Source organism: Ursus maritimus, unplaced genomic scaffold (assembly GCF_017311325.1).
Source record: "Ursus maritimus isolate PB19 unplaced genomic scaffold, ASM1731132v1 scaffold_4, whole genome shotgun sequence".
Lineage (NCBI taxonomy): Eukaryota > Metazoa > Chordata > Mammalia > Carnivora > Ursidae > Ursus > Ursus maritimus.
This window is the reverse complement of record NW_024426552.1, coordinates 64,350,569-64,373,229: the sequence shown is the minus strand read 5'-3', so window position 1 is coordinate 64,373,229 and position 22,661 is coordinate 64,350,569. Positions and strand designations below refer to the sequence as shown.

The 22,661-nt window shown below is 33.2% G+C and overlaps 1 protein-coding gene across 2 annotated transcripts in view; it reads left to right on the top strand.

The window, feature by feature from the left end:
* Window positions 1–22,661, top strand: part of IQCB1 (IQ motif containing B1) — a 58,842-nt gene that overhangs the window by 1,366 nt on the left and 34,815 nt on the right. For both annotated transcript variants that reach the window (XM_008708179.2, XM_040621315.1), the window contains exons 3-10: window positions 3,479–3,590; window positions 4,030–4,192; window positions 6,118–6,247; window positions 9,946–10,039; window positions 12,646–12,745; window positions 16,727–16,905; window positions 18,651–18,760; window positions 19,365–19,474. In XM_008708179.2, the coding sequence (XP_008706401.2) occupies window positions 3,491–3,590; window positions 4,030–4,192; window positions 6,118–6,247; window positions 9,946–10,039; window positions 12,646–12,745; window positions 16,727–16,905; window positions 18,651–18,760; window positions 19,365–19,474 (986 nt within the window). In that variant the 5' untranslated portion in view covers window positions 3,479–3,490. The remainder of the gene's footprint in view (window positions 1–3,478; window positions 3,591–4,029; window positions 4,193–6,117; window positions 6,248–9,945; window positions 10,040–12,645; window positions 12,746–16,726; window positions 16,906–18,650; window positions 18,761–19,364; window positions 19,475–22,661) is intronic.

Genomic DNA, 22,661 nt, shown 5'->3' with positions numbered 1-22,661 from the left:
CTTAGAGTTGTTGAGAGGATTAAATGAATAAATACATGAAAGGATTTAAAACAATTCACAGCACATAGTAAAATCTCTCCAAATGGTTATTATTGACGTATAACTCTACTGCCTAGCAACATTTTAGAACCATCCTTGGTTTCTGCTTTCTTTTCTAAATCTTGAATTATTCTAGAAAGTAGGAATTGCTTTTTTGTTTACTTTATAGATAAGAAAACTGGTTCAGAAAAGCCCAGTCCTCTGACTCTGTGGTCTGTTTTCTTATCATCTGTGTCATCTGTTTGACACTTAAAGTATTTTATATAATTAAGTATTTTATTTTACATGTATGTATATTTGTGTGTGTATACTTTTTCCCAACCAGAACATGAACAAGAGGGACTCTGTCCCATACAAAATTCTTATGACCCATACATCTAACATAGTGCCCTATATATGTGTTGGTGATGATGATTAATGTTTCAGTGGTGTTTTTATTATGTTAACCAGAGGGTAACAACAGTGTTTTAAGCCTATTTTACTTAAAAAAGACTTCCAATTAGAAATCTGAAGTTTCCATATTATAAGAAAGAAGAAAGCAGAGAGTCAAGAAATTGAGTTTTGAAATGCTCAAAGTTTGTGCTTTTATTCCTTGTTTCAGCATATATTTGTTAAGTACCTAGCAGGTACTGGTTAAGGCACTGGTCTAGCCTCTGGGAATATGGCAGTAAATCAGAGAAAAGAAGGGAGCAACTAAGGATGGTATGAGTTTTATTGTCATGAAACTTACTGGTGTGAATTTTCACCAAACATGTGTTAAAATGAAGCAGGTTGTACTAACCCAGGAATTAAAAAAAAAAAAAAATCAGATTAATGAACTAAATAGAGTTAAAAAATGTACCCAAGTGACATTTCAGATTGCTTTGTTTATATCTATTCATGACATATTACTTCAGGAATTTATGATAGCTGTATGCATTTGGTCTTTTCTACAAATCTATAACCTCAACTAACTTAAATATAGTTAGGTTTCTGTCTTACACCATTCACAAATAAATGTGTATTTTTTTTTTTAAAGGGACTTTTTTTTTTTTTAGATTTTTATTTATTTATTTGACAGAGACAGCCAGCGAGAGGGAACACAAGCAGGGGGAATGGAAGAGGAAGAAGCAGGCTCCTAGCCGAGGAGCCTGATGTGGGGCTCGATCCCAGAACGCTGGGATCACGCCCTGAGCCAAAGGCAGACGCTTAATGACTGCGCCACCCAGGCGCCCCACAAATAAATGTGCATTGAAAATATAAAGATATAAGTGAATGAAGATAGCACTAAAACAAAACCATAAAAACACCAGAAATAGACTATATTAATAGACTATATTTTAGCTTTTAGGGTAGGGAGGACCTTTCTAAGACTGTCACCAAGGTAGATGTCATAGAGTAAAAGACTCTAATACTTGAGTACATGAAAATTGTAAAACTGTGGTAAAGACAGTATAATCAAACTTAATAAATGATAGACAATGAGAAGTTGTTTATAGCCAATGTAAAAGGTAAAGGATTCATATCCATGTATGAAAAGCTGAAAGCTTCTACAAAAGAATAAACCAATAGAAAAATTGTTGAAGCATATGAATAGAAAATATATAAAAGAAGAAATGGCCAGTGAACATGAGTTGTGCCTAATTTGTCTAATAATCAAAACAATACAAATTAAAACAAGATGATACCATTTTTCATCTAGCAGAAATGTAAAAGATAACAGTATGTATTAGTGAAGGCATAGTAAAATGAGCACCCTCATATGTTGTTAGTGGAAATACAAATTGGAAAACCCATTTTGAACACTCATTTGGTTTAAATATATTTTGATGCACTCTCACAAAAGAAGCATAGCGTAATGCATCCATTGGAAAGAGTGAGATAATTGTATCCACTCTCTTGGAAAGTTGTATGTCTACTATGTGCCAGGAGTGACACCAGGAGTTGTGGTGGGCTTTCTTTGAAATATTTTCAGAAAACTTGTATTTTAATGATTTATATTTTACCTAAAGGGATGACATTTTGATGCTTGTATTATGTCCAAGTCTTCAATATAAAGGACAGTGGTGCCAGTGGTGAAGAATAATAGCTAAAAATAAGTGAGTTAGAAGTATGTCATTTGGGAATACATTTTGTGTTTTTTACTGTTTTACATGGAAGAGAATATAATTAACATTGTAGCTAAAACCATAGACTATGGAGTCAGACTGATCTCGATTTGAGTACTAACTCTACCGTGTGCTGGTGGAACTATGATAAGTTTCTTTTTCAAGCTTTATTTTTCTTATCTGTAAAATGAGATGATTACAGGCTCTACTTCATACTCCTATTGTGAGGATTAAATAAGATGATGTATATAAAAGCATTTAGCACTGTGCTTAGTTCATAATAAATACTTAACTTAAATATTTATTATAAGTAAAGATTGTACTTTTTATTAAATAATGATATCTTTGAGCTTTGAATGCCTTAAAATTTTTTATAAAGTTTTTTTAATTAATTCTATTTTTAATTTTTTATTTAATTTTAAGATAATCAATTTTGTTTACTATGCTATTTATAAACAAGCTTTTGTTGTCTTATAATTACATTTCATTTCTGAGTTGTGTGTTAGGGATCCCTCAGGTTCAGTGATTCACTGGGAAGGCTCACAGTTCCTAGGATATAGTCATATTCGTGGCTGTGATTTATTACAGCAAAAGGATACAAAGCAAAATCAACAAAGAGAAAAGGCAAATGGGGCAAAATCCTGAGGAAAATAGGTGCAAACTTCCAAGAATCTTCTCCTAGTGGATTCATATAGGACACACTTAATTCTTCCTGTAATGGAATTCTGACATTTTGAAGTGTTGTCTACCAGAGAAGCTCACCAGAGAGTCAGTGACAAAGGTCTTTATTGAAAGATGGTTATGTACGTATCCTCTACCAAGTATCAGAATTTCAAACTTCTGGAAGGAAAACAGACATCTGCATAAGCCACATTATTTTCACAAACACTTTAGGCAGTGAACCACTCTTATTAGGGAATGGTGGAAACCCTTCTGAAATCCAAGTTCCTAGGCACCAGCCAGGGGCCAATCTTGTCTCAGGCCTATGTTAGCTCTTTTTTGCACTCAGTGTCTCTTTTATGATAAAGTAATTTCTATCCCAGGATTATTGTGCAGATTAGAAAGAGTGAATGTGGAGCACCTAGCATTATTCCTGACTCTTAGTACATAATAAATAATATGTGCCGTAGCTGTCACAGTAAAGTAGAGGAGTCTCTAGCTCTTTTAGAGGTATTCTAGTTAGAAAAACCAGAGTCTGCTATAAGGAAGAAATTGAAAAAAATCAACCCTTCACTTCTCAAAGCAAGCAAAGCTAAAGTTTTATTTATATTGAAACTTTTGCAAACATTATTTAGGGAGCAAATATTTTAGGACTGTTTGACCTTTATCTTTCTGATTCTGTTAAAATATAGGTAATGTAAGAAATGAAGCCAATAGGTACAGACCCAAGGATCTTATCTCTAGCTGCTGAAGTTGCAAAAAGTCCTGAGCAGAATGTCCCTGTTATACTGTTGAAGTTAAAAGGTAAGAAAATCTTGGGGCACCTGGGTGTACAGTCACTTGAGCATCTGACTCTTGGTTTCGACTTAGGTAGTGATGTCAAGGTCGTGAGATTAAGCCCTGCATTGGGCTCTGCATTCAGCACAGAGTCTGCTTAAGACTCTTTTTTTCTGTCTCCCTCTGCTCCCCTCCACCAAATAAATACATAAATCTTAAAAAAAAAAAAAAAAGTAAGAATCTTTTCGTGATTGGCTAACGTTGTTTAAGTAATAAAATAATTCCATCATGAGTATAGTTTTGGCATTTGTATCTAATTTGCTCAGAGAAATTTTAACATTGTGATAAAGCAGTGATTCTTTTTTCTTTTTAAAAGTATTTTTAGTTATTATTCAAACTGTAAAAATGCAAAAGCTCTTGGATTTATTGAGCAAAAATAAGTATATCTTATTTCCTTTTGCCTTAGAAATAATAAACAACACACCTTTAGGAAGCTCAGAGTTGAAGAAAATCAAACAAGATATATATTGTTATGACCTCATTCAGTATTGCCTTTTGGTGCTCAGTCAAGATTGTTCTCGAATCCAGGGAGGTTGGAGTACAATTTCCCAGCTTACACAGATATTAAGGTAAAATGAAGCAATAAGTCCACTTGTTCTTGAGGGATGTAGTAGTAGATTCTTATTTATAACATTTGCTTCTTTTTATTCATCTGGTTTATAAGCACTGGCAATCTTCTGTGTGGTAGGTTATGGCTGTACTTTTCCTTCATACTATATATTATTGTTTGTAACTATACTTGTGAGTATTTCACTGTCTAAAATTTTGCAGCATAAGTCCTATGAAGATGATGATCATGTCTTCGGCTCACCACTCAGTCTACATACCTAACAGACTCTTTATTGACTAAAGAATATATGAAGAAATGAAGATACTAAGGCACTGGCTCTATGCTGGAAAAACTTACAGTAGAGATGAGATGACAGTCATGTGACTTTATCCTACAAGGCTGAATGAAATAGGTGTGAAATGAAAGATATAAGCAAAGTACTACAGGAGAACAGATGTAGAAACTAGTTGTTCCATGTTGTATTGATTTAGTTATCTCAATTGTGTATTTCATTAGGTAACCCAAATTCTGTAAATAAAATTTAGAAGAAGCATGTACTGACCTACTGCCATGCTAGAAGTTGAGAGAAAAGATCAAAATCGTTTATTTTTAAAAGAGGCAAAAAAATAAATAAGTAAACCAGTTATTCTCAGTGCCTAAGCTACTTCCTAATTAAGTAGCTAAAAGTATGCAGTACTAATTGATCTTACCTTTCAAAACTGCTATTCCTAATTTGTTACTACATAAAGGCCAGATTGAAGGTGTATAGTTAGAAAAAACAATTAACAAATGCACATAATGTTCTTTTTTATACTTTAATTTTCAAGATCATTTCCTTAAGTAAATAAAGCCTTTGTTTTGATTAGATACATTGGTTCATGAAAATATTGATTGAGTAAGGCTCTCTGGGGTAGAATCCAAGTCTTTAAGAAATCCCCATGTTTGTGAATGTACAAAAAAATATAATATTTATTAATGTTCACAATCAAAATAGACACTCTTAAATAACTTTAGGAACCAAAATAAAAAAAGAAACTAATATATGTAAGCATTTGTCCATTAACTTTAGGACTGATGTGCAAAAAAAAAAAGTACATTGATCATTCGCCAGTTAAGTTTTTAGCATACTCGTGCATTGTCACTATTGCTTATCAGTGTCTTACATTATGTTAAAAAGTGTCTGACAGCAATGTTTACTAATTAGAGACCATTCTTGGGTTGGGGACTTATTAGTATTAGTCTACACAAATACTTTTTATTATCGAGGGGTTTGAATATACCTATTTTATATCTGGGGAGTGACTTTTATGTGCAGTTTCAAGAGGATTCTTTTCTCTAAAATGACTTTCTCTCCTTTAATGTAAATTACAAAATGTTCCTAATAGAGCTAGGTTTTTACTGTTTACTCCTCTGCAATAAGGAATATGTAGTCAGATATTTTGCAAACTTTAAGAAAATAGATCTGTTGGAGAGTAGAATTGGTATTAGAGTGTTTGATTTCTTAATCTGTCTTTTGTAGACTAATCCTACCCTGGTTATTTTTCAGCTATCAGAGGTCTAAAAGTTATCAGTTAGCACAAATGTTTTTCATGAATTAGCCTCCCAAGATACTGTATTGCTTTTAAAGTGTTTGTAGCTTGTTCACTGAAAACTTGCCTCATTTCTCTTTGTTGTGAGTCAAGTGTATTTTGTTTCCTGAAAGGTTGACAAGTAGGTTTTTAGGACATACGAGTCCTAGCTCTAAGTACAGGCAAAGTCCACACTACTTACTTTTCTAGAAAGTTGTAATGCTAATTTTCCAGCAGAAGTTGTTTTTTGGCTTGGCAACAAAAGAGATAACTAAAAATTCTCATTAAGGCACAATGTTGTCTATAGAAGCTCTAGCATTCAATTGAAATTCATAATTAACACAAACTGAGTCACAGACTTGTGCTCTTATTTCAGCCATTGCTGTGTGGGCTTGGAGCCAGGAGAAGACGCAGAGGAATTTTACAATGAATTACTCCCATCAGCTGCAGAAAATTTTCTGGTTTTGGGGAGGCGATTGCAAACATGTTTCATCAATGCAGCTAAGGTATATGTGTTTATTTAGTGTTTTAGTAGCCAAAATTCTTAAGAAGATGCTCCACATTATTTTTCATATGTGCAGTATTTGGCTGAAAGCACAATTAGAGTAGTGGATTCAAACATTTTTAAAATTACAACCAAAAATAATCTCTAGGTGTGAAATTTTGAAGTGCTGGCCGAAGCATACCGTATGACTTTTTGAAGGATCTGCCTTGCTTCTTAACTTTGAGCAGCACCCATAGACATTTATTTCTATAGCATCTTCCTAAAACATACCTTCCACTTAAATTAAGAGTAAAGTATTGTTCTGTGGCCGAGCACTTTTCTAATAGCTTCAGTGGCAAAGAACAATAAAAGTGAACTTTCTATTTGATCTTTCAGATCTTCTGCAGTTGAAATATTTCAACCCAAACATAGGGCTTGTTCAATCCAACAAGCATTTCTTGGGTGGATTATGCTAGATGCTATATGTACTGTCCTTTTTTTAAAATTTAAACCTATGAGTTACTTAGAAGTATGTTGCTTAATTTCCAAATATTTGAGAATTTTAAAAAAGTTTTTATTTAAATTCCAGCCAGTTAACATGCAGTGTAATGTTCGTTTCAGGTGTACAATTTAGTGATTCCACACTTCCATACAACACCTGGTGCTCATCACAAGTGCATTCCCTAATCCCCATCACCTATTTAACCCATCACCCATCCTCCTCCCCTCTGGTAACCATCAGTTTGTTCTCTATAGTTAGAGTCTGTTTCTTGGTTTGCCTCTCTTTTTTCCCCTATGCTGGTTTGTTTTGTTTCTTAAATTCCACATATGAGTGAATTTTCTTGTTTTATTGTTACCAATTTCAACCTTAATTCTCTTGTGGTCAGATAACATACTCTGTATCATTTCAATCCTTTGAAATTTTTTCTGACTTGTTTTATGGCCCTTTTATCTTGGTGTACGTTTCATTACAAGCTGTCTTTCCTTTGCACAGTGCCATCTTAACTGAAACTCATGCATATCACAAATTTTAATATGCACAAGTTTCATTTAACATGGTACCATGCAAAAAGCAAGGACTGCCTGTATACTTGAATGTGAACTCTGCATTTGTTGTGTGGAATAATGTTCTGTGAATGTCAAATAAATTTGCTTGTAGAACCTATAGGAATCATAAGTTTACAAGGCTGAAATTCCTTTATCTTGTAGTAGTTCTTGGCTATGTATACATTTGGTCCTGCTGCTATATTAAAGGTTGAGCAGATTCACAACTTTTGTGAATTATGAAGAGAAATAACTAAGACATTATGGGGTATTAAATTCCACTTGAGATGCTCTAAGTATATAAGGAATAGACACAGTCTTGTACTTAATGCCTAGGCTAATAAAGTAGACAAGACCTTCAGATATTTCTTATAGAAAACCTAAGATAGATATATCTTTAATTCAAAAAAACAACAAATTAAAAAATTATGAGTGCAATGGAATGAGACATACAATATGGATAAGATAGTAATTTGAGTATAAGAAGTATTGTTGGCAGGGAATTAAACTTAGCAGTAGAGTGTAGGCTTTCTATGTAATAGGTCACAAATTCTTCCAGTATCTCCATTGGCATTTTGAGGGATGTTAGTGTTAAATAAATTTTGCATATTTCTAGGTTTAATTAATTCAAGTTAATTAAAGTGACATGAACTATGGGAATTTGTATTCGACTTGATTTCTTTTCCTGGCTGTGCCACAAACTAACTCTGGGTTCTTAGGCAAATCACTTGATTTCACTGTACCTCAGTTTCCTCCTTTGTAAAATGATTTCTATCTCATGAATAGCTCAGACCATTAAGACAGCTTTATATTTTCTTCAGAGTACTTTTTTTAATATTAAGGGCAATAGTAATTACATTCTTTTCATTTATATAGTCCTTTAATAATATCTACCTGTTCTTTATTATGGTATTTGTATAGAGACTAAAAAATTTTTTAGTAATACATCAAAGGGAGTAAACCAGTTACAGAAAAAGAGGTCACTTTACCACAGGGCAAAATTAAAATAGGGTTGAAGATTACAAGAAAACTGAACTTAATAGTTTTATCTACCTAGGTGTTTACCAATCAAAAAATTTTTTTAGTTAGCTAGCATAAAGATAGTAGATCACATGATGGGACATACATAGGATGATCAGGCCTAAACTGTAATCTGGTTAAAGTATACACATACATATATATGCATACATGTGTACGTATGTATATATATACATTCTTACATTTATCCATAAGAAAAATACCTGTCCAAAAATTTTGAAGTGATTTAAGGGTAAATTTTCTTAGCCAGTCTCAGAAGCCATGAGTTTATGGGTGTCATTATCTAATGTGTTTTTAAGGAAGATAGGAAGTCTAGGAGTCCAGCACTATCCTTTGAGATTGACAACAGTGAAGACATGACAACCATGCTCTTTCTGCTGTGTCTTTTGGTGAAACTGGCAAAGGCACTTTCCTGGACTAAAGGAATTCTTGATCTAATGTGACACTTCTTTCTTTTTTGTTTTCTGGGTTTTTTTATTGTTGTATTTAAGTTAGCATGTGTCTGTTTAAGCACCTACCTAATCCTGTGCTAAAATAATAGGAAGAAAATATTTTTATGATTATGAAGAATAATCATTGTAGTCATAATGTTTTTGCTGTTGTCATCATTACTTTTGTGCTAGAGTACAAACATTTAAGAAATGGATAAAACTGGTGGCCTTTATACAACTTTCCACTGAAGTCACATGGCCAATAAGTGACATAATTGTGAACAAAATCTGCTTCTTATTTGCCACTGTGACACATACTCTAATCCAGAATAATTTCTCACTCTACTTTCCAGAAAGGGAGTAGAAGAAAAAAATTATTTATTTGTTGAATAAATACTGATTGAACATTTATTATGTCAGAACTGTCTTAGACACTGAGTATATAGTGGAGAGCTAAATAACATGGTCCCTGCTCTCATGGAGTCATAGATTAGAAGTTGTAACTGAAATGCACTAATAATAATGCTTTACATGCTGACACGTTTGCACGGAGCAATGATTTTCAACCCTGGCTGCATAACCAAATCACCCACCTAACTTTATAAAAATACAGATGTCCATACTTTGACTTTGGAGATTCAAATTCAGTATGTGGGTTAAAGCCTGTACATGGGTATATTTAAAAAACAAACAAACTGGTGATGGGTGTTAAGGAGGGCACGTATTGCATAGTGCACTGGGTGTTATATGCAAGTAATGAATCATGGAACTTTACATCAAAAACTAGGGGTGTACTCTATGGTGACTAACATAATATAATAAAAAATATTATTAAAAAATAAAAAAAATTTAAAAAATAAACTAGCTTAAACGAAACAACAACAACAACAACAACAACAAAAACCTCCATGGTGATTTTGATGCATAGCTAGTGTTGAGAAATCCTAGTATATCAACTTGTAGTTCTTAAACTATTTATGTTGTCTCATTTGACCTCTGGATAACAACCATTTCTCTAGTAAGTAGAGTAGGTGGGACTAGCCTGTAACACAAATTTTATAAATTAAGAAACTAAAGGCTACAAGATCATGAATAGCTAAGTAAGATCCAGGAACCAGGTCCTCTGACTCCCCAGAGAGAAGTTTCCCTTCTTTTTTAAATAAAGCAATTGCAGAAAAGTAAATTGGGTTTGTGTGTGTGTATTAAGGGTGAAGAAAAAGATGAATTACTTCACTCTTTCCAAATTGTGACTGATTCTCTCTTCTGGCTCTTGGGAGGCCATGTTCAACTCATCCAAAATGGTAAGAGAAAAGATTTTTAAGATAACTGATAATTATTGTAAGGTACCTGCTAACAACTTGATTTTTTTTTTCTAAAAATAAATATATCATTAACTATACGGATAACCACAGTTAAATGAAACTACACTGAAACAATCCCACACACAAAAAATAAAAGCCCATTTGGACATTTCGGCTTTAAATAGCCAACATTGACAATGTGAATATTAAGGAGAAAATTGCTTACATATAATTTTCTTCTTAGCTTTTTCTATTTTAGCAAATCCTAGATAAGGATTAATGATAATTTTAACAATTTAGTTTAGGGAGAAAATTTTTCAAAGTGCCAAAGATTGCACCTGTATTTTAGATTTACTGTGAGAGAAATCCCTATGTACAGAATAGATATGACTTAATTCATAGCCTAACTATTCATGTAAGAGTAAGCTTCTATATATTGATATTTTTCCTGAACTTGAAAGTTACAGGATATTTCTACACTTACATTGAGAAATATAAATATGCATTAGTTTTTTTTTTAAAGATTTTATTTATTTGAGAGAGAGAGAGAATGTGTGCACAAGAGAGGGTGAAGGGGCAGAGGGAGAGGGAGAAGCAGGTTCCCCACTGAGCAGGGATCCTGACGCAGGGCTTGATCCCAGGACCCTAAGATCATGACCTGAGCTCAAGGCAGACTCTTAACCAAATATATATATATATATATTTGGTTAAGAGTCTGCCTTGAGCTCAGGTCATGATCACATATGAAATGTAGATGTCAAAAATTCAAACCTGAATCATTTTGATGCCCCATCTCCAATTACCAATTTATAGAAGGTCAGAGAAACATTAAATTATACCCCACGAATGCAATTACCAAAACTAGCTTGTGGGAAGCTCACAGGACAATTGACATAGTTTTGTCAACAAATGTAAGAGGGGAAAAAAGGAGGAATCCATAGATTAAAAGAAATTTGAAAGATAACTAATTACAATGTATAATATGTGCAATGGGTGGATCTTATTTGGATCTTGATTCAAACAAACTTAAAAATCTGCAAAACATTTGGGAATTGGAGCACTGACTGAATATTTGATAAAATTAAAGAATCATATATAGGTTAGATAATATGTTTTATTTTTTAATAATTCATATCTTTTGGGAGTATAAATTGAAATACTTGTGGATAAAATAATTTGATATCTTGGATTTGCTTCAAAAGAAAATGGGGGGGGGGGCTAGAAGTGAATGGGCTAGGTGACATGATTGGCCGTAAGTTGATCACTGTTAAGATTGAATGGTACATTCAGAGTCATGATATTATTCTCTCTTGTGTAAGTTTGAAGAGTTCGTTATAAAAAGTTTAAATGGGCAAAAGTATCAGTTTTTGTTTTGGGGACCAAATAGTTATTTGACACCCATTAAAACAAATACATTTGTAAAACAGAATAGGGGCTCCAAAAATAAGTTATTTAATAATATAAAACAAACATTGTAAAAATAAAATGGAATGACTGTTTAATAAATTGTTTTAGCATAACTTTTTCCAATATAGAAAAGAAGATAAACATATATATAGTACATACTGCATGAGTTCAGTGAATTCAGAGTTTAAAAAGTTACTAATAAAACATCTTTAAGTAGACAAAAATGAAATAATATACTTATCCCAGTTATAAAAAAGAATTTTTTTTTTACTACTGAAGTAATAGAAAATAAGAAGCCATAGAAATATTTAAAGGTAGTGGAATTGATATTTTTGAAGTTACAAAAATGATGTTTAGTAAAATATTGAAATATTGGACTCTGTAAATAGAAGAGTAATTAATATGTGAAAGAAATCAAGTGTGTTCTCTAAGGAGAGAAATAAGAAGAGTGAAGTTTCATGGAAGCTAGGATAGTATTCACAGGGTGCCTTGCCTGCACACCTGCTCCCACTTTAATTAAAATTCTGATCAGTTAATGCACAAGGGAATAGAAACTGACATTTACCCGGAACCTACCCTGTTCTAGGACGTTCTGCAATAGTCTGTGAGAAAGCTATTCTAGCTTTATAGATAAAGAAATGGGTGTTCTGAAAGGTGAAGCAACTTGCAGAAGCATCCAATGTCAGGTCTTCATAACAGGCTGCTCAGAGCCTAAAAATTACAAACCAGTAAAAACAAATGTTGTTTTGTAACTAATAATCTCATTATTATTTAAGACAAAATATTAGCAAACATGGTACATTATATAAAATAATTCGTGTCTAAGGATGTAAGCCACTATTTACAGTCATATGTACCATTTCCATTCTTCATATTATCTCTTAACAGGAAATTTCATTTTATTCACTGAAATTTATTGCTAGAAAGGGATTCAAATTTAGGATATGTTTCGTTTCTTATTTAATGGGAAATAACAATAGAGTCTTAGCTTAGAATTTGTGGATGCTATTTATATCTTTCATAAAATGGAACGACTTATTTATGGTTACTTAAACTGCCCATCTTAAAATCTTTATTGTAAAGTATACAAAAACAGGAATGTTAGCAGAAATGGTCATGCTTTGATTTGGTTTTGAAAGGACAAATAAATCCCAATTGTATCATAGGCTCTTTTAATTTTAATTTTTTTTCTCTTTTAGTCCTACAAAGTGATCATTTCTTGCACTTACTGCAAACTGACAACATTCAAATAGGATCTACAGTCATGACTATGCTACAGAACATACTACAGATTAACAGGTGATTTGGTTTTACAAAGTATTTATCAAAGTATTTATAATTTTTAACTTTTGGTTCAGAAGCATTACCAGTTTTATTCCAGTTTTGCTGAAGTCATCAATTACATATAACTTGGACATGATACTTCAAGAGCTCTGTTATTACCATTGTCTTTTAGAAAAGAATATAAAATACCATCAAAGACTGGAAATTTACTGTTGAATCGATATCTCAGAGCTTAAGATTTTAGACCGATCTCAGGCTTAGAGAAAAAATATGGTGATATCTGAAGAAAAATATTGAGATCACAATAAAAAATGCTTAATCATATATTATTTAGCAAACTGCAAGTTTACTATTATGCCAGGTCTTCAGAATGGCATAAAAGAACTAATGGGCAATTTTTCCAGGTTATAATGGAAAAAAGAGTATACACAGTTGTAACAATTGACTCTTCCAGTTCCTTATGGATTTATTAAGTATCTGTTATGTGCCAAGTATATGTCTGTCACTGGGTTCCCAAAGTTGACTAAGATATAAAACTTGCCTTCAAATAGCTTACAGTGTAGTGGAAGATACCAACCCATGAACATAATTATATTATAACATATTAAGTTAAAATTATAAAAGTTTGCACAAGTGTTAGAGGAGCTCCTATCCAAAACTGAGGGGTGAAACTTTAAAGTTGAAAAATTAGCCAGAGAGGAAAAAGAGAAAGCAGTATTTCTAGGCAGAGGTAACAATGTAAGCAAATGCACAGAGATAAGAAACAACATGCTGAGGATAAAAAGTGGGTACAATTCATCGTTCCTAACATTTAAAGTTTGACAAGTGGAGGTGGCTACCAAGTTCTGCAGACTTAAGTCATAAAGAGCTTATACGCTGTGTTAAGGAAATTAAATCTTATCCTGTAGGTAATGGGATCATTAAAATATTTTTAAAGTGGATAAAAATATTTTACGTAGATCACTCAGGTTATTATGTGGAGGAAGAATTTAAGGGGGACAAAACTCTAGACAAAGAAGGCAATTAGAGGAAGCAACTACAGTAATCCAAGTGAAGTAATAAAATCTTGGCCTTGTGCACTGGTACCAAATAGATTTTAAAACGAATGGATCTTAAAAACTAATGAATTAAAATCATCAAGATTTCACTTCCACTTGTGACTGAGATGGAATAATAGAAATGGATTTACCCTACTACCTAAGAACACAAAACAGGCAAAACACAAAACGATAGGTTGTTTTTTGTTTGTTTTTGTTTTTGTTGGTATTTGCTTCATGTTTTTATTTTCTAAAGAAATAAAACAGGACTGGTTGTATTTGAAACCCCACATTTACCACCCTCCCCCACCTCCCTGATACTATTCCTCTTCTGCCATTAGATAGGTTTCAGGAAACTGGACTTAATGAAAGGAAGTGAGGCCTAAGGAAAAGGAATGAATAAGGTGAACCTAACAATTTCTCTAACTCATAGCATCAAGAGGGTTCCAGACTGTGGCTCAGGGAGGGGTATCCTAGCCAGCCTGAGTTGAAGAGGTAAGTTGAGAGTATGGGGAGAACAAAACAGGTAGAATTCACAAGACAGAACATCAAAGAAAAGAGCTATATGCAGAGAGAGAACCCTAGAGATCAGAAAATCTCCTTTAAGTATTTGGTTGAGTACTGATTGGCACATACATGTAAGGAAACTACCCAATATTAAAGACAACAATAATCCAAAACAGTGAAAAGGAACAGTACCAGAAATTCACACAGAGCCAAGAATATTGCCTGACTCCAACAGCCAAAGCGGAAAACATCATGAATAATGGAACATTGAATAGTGTACTCAGGAAGGTTTCATCTCAGTACTGGGGGATAATTAGCACTAGATTGAGTGCTATTCTGGACCATCCAAACAAAATAAAAGCAGAACCCAAATGGGGCAAATTATTTCCAAGTAACTGCTCTGGTTTTTGAAACTGCCTTTATCTTAAAAATCTTTATTGTAAGGTATATGCAAAGGCAGGAAGTTTAGTAGAAATGGTTATGTGTTGATCTGGCTTTAAAGGGATGAGAAAATCCCACTTGTGCCATCATAGCATCTTTGCTTTGATCTTTTTTTTTTTCTCTTCCTTTAGTAATACAAAGTGATAGTTTCTTACAGTTACTACAAACTGAAAATGTTCAGATAGGATCTACCATTACAGCGATGCTATAGAACGTGATACAGATCAATAGGTGGCTTGGTTTTACAAAATGTTACTGATATTTTAGTTCTGGTCAGAAGCATTACTAATCCGATGCCAGTTTTACTAAATCATTGATTGTATGTGATTTGTATATGGAACTTGAAAATCTCTAACCAGAAGAAAACTCAAAAATATTTTTAGGAATACACAAATACATAGCACCGAACAAAACACACACAAAAAAGATGTTCAGCAACAGTCATTAGGGAGATACCACTATACACTTGTTAAATGGCTAAAATTTAATACACTGACCGAAGTCTTGACAAGAATATGGAGGAATCAAACACTGCTAGTCAGAGTGATAAAACTACAATCATTTTGGGGAGTAGTTTGACATTTTCTTACAAGTGTGTACCTATCATATTATCCATTCTACTTCTAGGTATTTACTCGAGAAAAATCAAAGCATATGTCCATACTAAGACTTGTATACAAATGTTAATAGCAGTTTTATCTGTAATAGCCAATGACTAGAAATGACTCAAATGTCCATTACAGGTGGATGAACTATGTGCTATATCCATACAATAGGCTACTACTCAGCAAAAAAAAAAAAAAAAAAAAAAAAAAAAAAAAGGGAATGAACTATTCATACATGTGACAATACAGATGAATATCAAAATAATTGTGCTGAGTGAAAGAAGTCGGGCAAAAAAATACATACTATATAATTCCATTTGTATTAAATTCTAGAAAATGTAAGCTAATTTACAGTGATAGAAAGTGGATCAGTTGTCTGGGGTAGGCTGCCAAAGAGGTGAAGGAGGGGGAGACTACAATGAAGCACAAGGAAACTTTGTGGCACAATGGGTATGTTCCTTATCATGATATTGGTGGTAAAACGTGTCAAAACTAAAATTCTATTTAACTCAGTTATTAATGAAGGAATCAGTAAGATGTTTATGTAGGTTCAAAAGAGAATTTGAGGAGGGGTGTTTATAGAGTGGTTTGTTAAAGAAATGTAGAAATGAATTTGCTAATAGCTTAAAAACCTGATCGATGTCTTATAAAACAATAAAGAGTAACCTTTACAGTTACTTTTTCTACTGGATAAAATCCATTTGTATTGTTGAATAAGAATCTATTTGCATTGCTCTCAGATAGAATCATTGTTACTTGTTTTCTATAAGCCAACCTCTACCTTTACAGAATTGCAAAATATCCTAGCCAACGGTAAATACATAGTCAAGCAAATGTATACGTATTCCTTAGTGGGGGGTAAGTAAAAGATACTCAGTGATTTCTTTTGACTCTTTCTAAGTTCCAGGTAAGTTTCATCACAATACGATAGTTGCTAGTGTAATGAAGAAAATACCAAAGGAAAGGTAAATTCCTCCTGTGTTAAGTCCATTATAATTGAATATCTATAGCATTTTTGTCTTCATACATCATTAAGTAATGAACCACGTACCGTCTTGTGATTTTCCTCTTACTGTTGCTTTGAAGTTTTTGAATCATCTATTTTATATTTTGTACATTTATCTTTCCTCTGCAATTTGATTACAGGTTTTTCAAAGCATTTGGCTGCTTTGTATTCCTGTTTTACCTAGCATAGTGCCTTAGACACAGTAGAAATTCAGTAAATAGTAATTGATTTAATGTGATGTATTCTTGGAACTAAGCTGTATATTTAAAAAATGGGCTGTCTTCTTGAATCCTGGCACAGTTAGCCATCAAGTTGCTAGAACTTTTATGTTTAATTTTTTATGACACCTATGCATCCATCAGTAATGGTACATTCTTAATCTTTGTATTTTGTCTATTAGTGGTGATTTACTCAGAATAGAAGGAAAAACCCTGCATTCAATTTTAGATGAAGTTGTTTTCAAGCTTTTATCAACTCCTAGTCCAGTTGTAAGAAGTACTGCTACAAAGCTTCTACTGCTGATGACTGAATCCCATCAGGAAATTTTGATTTTACTGAGACTAAGTGCCTGCTACAAAGGTAGTGCATATATTCTTTCTTTTCTGGAGATTCTCAAAAAGAAATTTTTATTGATGGTTTATGGAAAACAGAATTCCTATATATTTTTAAAGTTTTTATTTAAATTCCAGTTGTTAACAGGCAGTGTAGTATTAATTTCAGGTACACAATTTAGTGGTTAAATAGTGATGGGGATTAAGGAGTGCACTTATTGGGATGAGCATCAGGTGGTGTTATGAAAGTGTGGAATCACTAAAATTCTTATATTTTGAAAAAGTCAATAACCAAAGTTTGCAGATAAAACCCTATTACAACAAATACCAATTCAGGAAAATGTCTTTATGTAATCAAGCTATCTTCATGTCTCAACAGATGACTTCTGGTACTTTGTTGATGAGGTTACAATGGATACTTACTCCTTCTCCCTCTGACCAAAAAAAAAAAAAAGTTGTATATTGAGTATACCATATAGTATAGTAAAATAATGACCAAAAAGACTGGTGACCTCAACAAGGTTAACTTTACTGGAGAAAATAGAGCTGTGCTTGAGAGATTGACAGCCCTTTTGATCTTACATTGATTAATAATTACTCTTCAGCTCTTTCACTGCTGTTTCTCAAAGCAAAAAATCTTCCTCACCTCCAAAATCAAATGTGTATACTCACTAATACAGGGCCATATTATGTGGAAATTTTTAAAGATTAGAACATTACATTATGATGCATTTAGTACCTAAACTATTACAGAGGCCTTCAAAACATGCTTGATGATTTGGAAGGCACTATTTAGTAACTTACCCTGCATCAGTCATTAACTTTGAACATTATAATTATTTTATGTTTGGAATGGAGAGGGAAAGAAGGTGCCAGTAATAGAACTCTCTAATTGATATTGTGCCATACACATTTTTAAGTTCTGTAATTACATTTATTCTATAGAAATGTGAATTTCTAACAGACTTCATTATAAGGGAATTTAACCTGAATAATTTGTCTTCCTTTCTTTTCTCAATAGACCTTACTCAGTTTCCTCAAGATATTTTACAGTCATTAGTACTGCTGAGAACTTGAGTTTTGAAGGGAGTATAAAGGCATGGACAGATCCATATGGTGGCTTCCCCAATAATACACCCCAAGGGCATTTTACTTTATTTATATTGAATACATACAATATAATACATCATTTCAATGTGCTTAGAAATAGTACTTTATATCTTATACTACTACTGTGTTTTATTTTGGGATAAAAATGCAGTATTTGTAGCACTTCTCCTATAATAATTGCTCAGTAACCTATTGATTTGCCCCAAATTACATATAATACTATATATTTTTATTTAGTAATAACTTTCTTTAAGAATGACTAATAATCTATTTAAATGCTTCCACAGTGTAGGCATTTACTCGGCATGTTATTATCTTTTTAAAAATGTTTCAGTTTAAGATATTTATGTTCAAACAGAAAAAAAACTTTCTACTCTTTGACTTAAAACATTGATTCCACTTGCCTTTTTTTAATTAAAGATATTGAGTAGACAGCCTTTGCATCAGATCCTACAAGTGAGCCCACAAAAACTCTTAGGACAGAGAAATATCTTAAAGACCTCAATCTAGAAGTCTTTGAGAAAAGGAAAAAGAAAAATCATCTGATTAATTTTGCTGTAATATTCATTTGTTTCTAAACCAAACTTTGTAACCTCTAATTAATACTGATTAGATTACAAATCATATTTTATTATTAAACGTACCTTTGTTATTCCATTTCAGGACTCAGAAATCTACTAAATAAATATGAGCCTGGGACAGAGTTTAGTCAAGAAATTGGACAACTCATTGCCCTTTTAACCCCTAAGGTCTATCAGGAAGTAGAAGAACAGGTAATAAATTATAAAAATATTTTGCATATTTGCTAACATCTCAATAAACATTTTAGTTTGAAAATACTGGAGAATGGTAGCCTCTTGAATCTTTTATTTGCTGTCTCTTCCCCTTTCTTTACTTATCTCCCCCCAACATTCAGAGCAGTCATAGTTTGATGAGGGAAGGGGTTTTTATAGAACAAATTTTTGACCCTAGAGCCTTTTTTCCTAGCCTGTTAAAGTTTTTCACCCCTTGAATGCTTGAATAAGTGAGGCGCAGCATAAGAAGTCAAGCAAAGAGGGTAAAGTGTTAAATAAGCAGAACTATAAAATCCTTATAAAAGGGGTGGAAGGGATATTAATAAAGGAGAATTCAGAGCTAATCAAACTATATCTGGAATACATTTTAGATATTTCCTGAGAGCCTAATGTATCTCCTTTGGGAGATCAGGTTTAATATTCTTAGACCTTACCTTTCCTGGACCTATGAAATTGTTGCCTCCTGCCCAGCTTATTAGAGATGAAGATTAATACTTGCCCAGGCCTGATATTTTAGGAGGTTAACTTCTAAAAAAGACTTTCATGGAGATGTCTCTAAATTAATTCTGGCCTTTAATTTCAGAAACTACATCAAGCAGCTTGCTTGATTCAAGCTTATTGGAGGGGTTTCCAAACTAGAAAGAGATTAAAGAAGCTTCCATCTGCTGTGATTACTTTGCAGAGGAGTTTCAGGTAAAAAGTTTTGGTGAGACGAATGATGATCTCAGAGGACACCTATATCTTATTACAGTATAGCGAAATAAAAACTTAGGATGTTTTCCCCCCAATTTTCTAATCCGTTTCTCTTTTTCTTTTTTTAATTGAAGTGTAGTTCACATAGAATATTATATAGGTGTCAGTTGTACAACAGTGATTCAACATTTATATACATTGTGAAATGACTATCACTCAGGATAAGTCTAATTATCAACTGTCACCATACAAATGTATTATAGTATTTTTTACTATATTCCCTATGCTGTACTTTACATCCTTGTGACTTACTTATTTCATAACTGGAAGTTTGTACTTCTTTTCACCTATTTTGTCCATCCCCCTACTCCTCTCCCCTCTGGCAACCACCAGTTTATATCTGTTTTTATATTTGTTTATATAGTTTACTTTTCTTTTCTTTTTTTTTTTTTTTAAGATTTATCCACTTGTATAAAAGAAAGAGAGAGAAAGAGACAGTATGAGCAGGAGGGGCAGAGGGAGAGGGATGTCAGGCAGACTTCATGTTGAGTGCGTAGCCTGACACGGGGGCTCAATCTCACAACCCTGAGATCATGACCTGAACCGAAACCAAGAGTCGGACACTTAACTGACTGCACCACCCAGGTGCCCCTTTGTTTTGTTTTTTAGATTCTACATGTAAGTGTAGAATCATATGGCATTTGGTTTTCTCTGACTTAATTTCACTTAGCATAATTCCCTCTAGGTCCATCTATGTTATCACAAATGGTAAGATTTCATTCTTTTTTATGGCTGAGTAATATTCTACTGTATTTATACACCACATCTTCTCTATCCATCTATTGATGGACACTTAGGTTGCTTCCATATCTTGGCTATTGTAAATAATGCTGGAGTGAAGATGGTGTGTATATATCTTTTTGAATTAGTATTTTCATTTCCTTTGGATAAATACACATAAATGGATTTGCTGGGTAATAAGGTATTTCTATTTTTAATTTTTTTAGGAACTTCCATTCTGTTTTCCATAGTGGCTACATCAATTTACATTCCCACCAGCGGTTGTACTAGGGTTCCGTTTTCTTCACATCCTTGCCAATGTTTATTATTTCTTGTCTTTTTATATTAGCTGTTCTGACAGGTGTGAGGTGATAACTCACTGTGGTTTTGATTTGCATTTCCCTGATGATTAGTGATGTTGAGCATTTTTTATGTGTCTGTTGGCCATCTGTACATGTTCCTTAGAAAAATGTGTATTCAGGTTCTCTACCCATTTTTAAATTGAATTGTTTGGGGGTCATTTTTGGTGTTGAGTTCTTTATATATTTTGGATATTAACCCCTTATTGGATATAGCATTTGCAGATATCTTCCCCATTCTGTAGGTTGCCTTTTTGTTTTGTGGATGTTAAAGTTTGACATAGGCCCAGTAATTCGTTTTTGCTTTTGTTGCCCTGTCTGAGGAAACAGATCCAAAAAGTATTGCTAAGACTGATGTCCAAGAGTTTACTGCCAGTGTTTTGTTTTAGGAGTTTTATGGTTTCATGTCTTACATTTAGGTCTTTAATTTAGGTCTTTTAATTTAGGAGTTTATTTTTGTGTATGAGAAGGTGGTCCAGTTTATTCATTTTCATGTAGTTGTCCAATTTTCCCATCACCATTTGTTGGAGAGACTATCATTATATATTTTTGCCTCCTTTGTCATATATAATTGACCATATGTGGGTTTATTTCTGGGCTTTCTATTCTGTTCCATTGGTCTATATGTTTTTGTGCCAGTTCTATACTGTTTTGATTACTATGGCTTTGTGGTGTAGTTTGAAATCTGGGAATGTGATACCTCCAGCTTTGTTCTTTCTCAAGATTGGTTTGGCTATTCAAGGTCTTATGTGGGTCCATGCAAGTTTTAGGATTCATTTGTACTAATTCTGTGAAAAACGCCAATGTACATAGAGACTACATTGAATCTGTAGGTTTCTTTGAGTAGTATGAACATTTTAACAATATTAATTCTTCCAATCCATGGGCACAATATATCTTTTCATTTATTTGTGTCATCTTCAGTTTCTTTCATCAATGTCTTAGAGTTTTCAGAGTACAGGTCTTTCACCTCCTTGGTTAAGTGGACTCTGAGAAACAAACTGAGGGCTTCAGAGGGGAGGGGATGGGGGAATGGGATAGGCTGGTGATGGGTAGAAAGGAGGGCACGTGTTGCATGGTGCACTGGGTGTTATACGCAACTAATGAGTCATCGAACTTTACATCAAAAACCAGGGATGTACTGTATGGTGACTAACATAATATAATAAAAAAAATTATTATAAGAAAAAAAATTTTTTTAAAAAGAACAATGGAATAGGGAAGGGAAGCAGTGAGAATAAACTGAAATTTATATATAAAAAAAAGTTTATTCCTGTATTTTATTCTTTTGATACAATTGTAAATGGGATTGTTTTCTTAATTTCTCTTTCTGCTACTTCATTATTAATATATAGAAATACAACAGATTTCTATCAATTAATTTTATATCCTGCAAATTGACTAAAATCATTTATTCCAATAGCTTTTTGGTAGAATCTTTAGGGTTTTCTATCTGGGTGTTATACACAACTGATAAATTATTGAACGCTACATCTGAAACTAATGATGTACTATATGTTGACTAATTGAATTTAAATTTAAAAAAAAGAATCTTTAGGGTTTTCTTCTTTTTTTTTTTTTACCACCCTCCTCCCCTCTGAAGTCCTCAGTTTGTTTCTCAGAGTCCATAGTCTCTCATGCTTCATTCCCTCTTCTGATTACCCCCCCTTTCTTTTTCCTTTTCTTCTCCTACCGATCTTCCTAGTTCTTATGTTCCATAGATGAGAGAAATCATATGATAATTGTCTTTCTCTGCTTGACTTATTTCACTTAGCATTATCTCCTCCAGTGCTGTCCATGTTGCAGCAAATGTTGAGAACTCGTTCTTTCTGATAGCTGAGTATATTCCATTGTATATATGGACCACAACTTCTTAATCCAGTCATCTGTTGAAGGGCATCTCGGTTCCTTCCACGATTTAGCTATTGTGGACAATGCTGCTATGAACATTGGGGTGCATATGGCCCTTCTCTTCACTATGTCTGTATCTTTGGGGTAAATACCCAGTAGTGCAATGGTTGGAACATAGGGTAGCTCAATTTTTACTT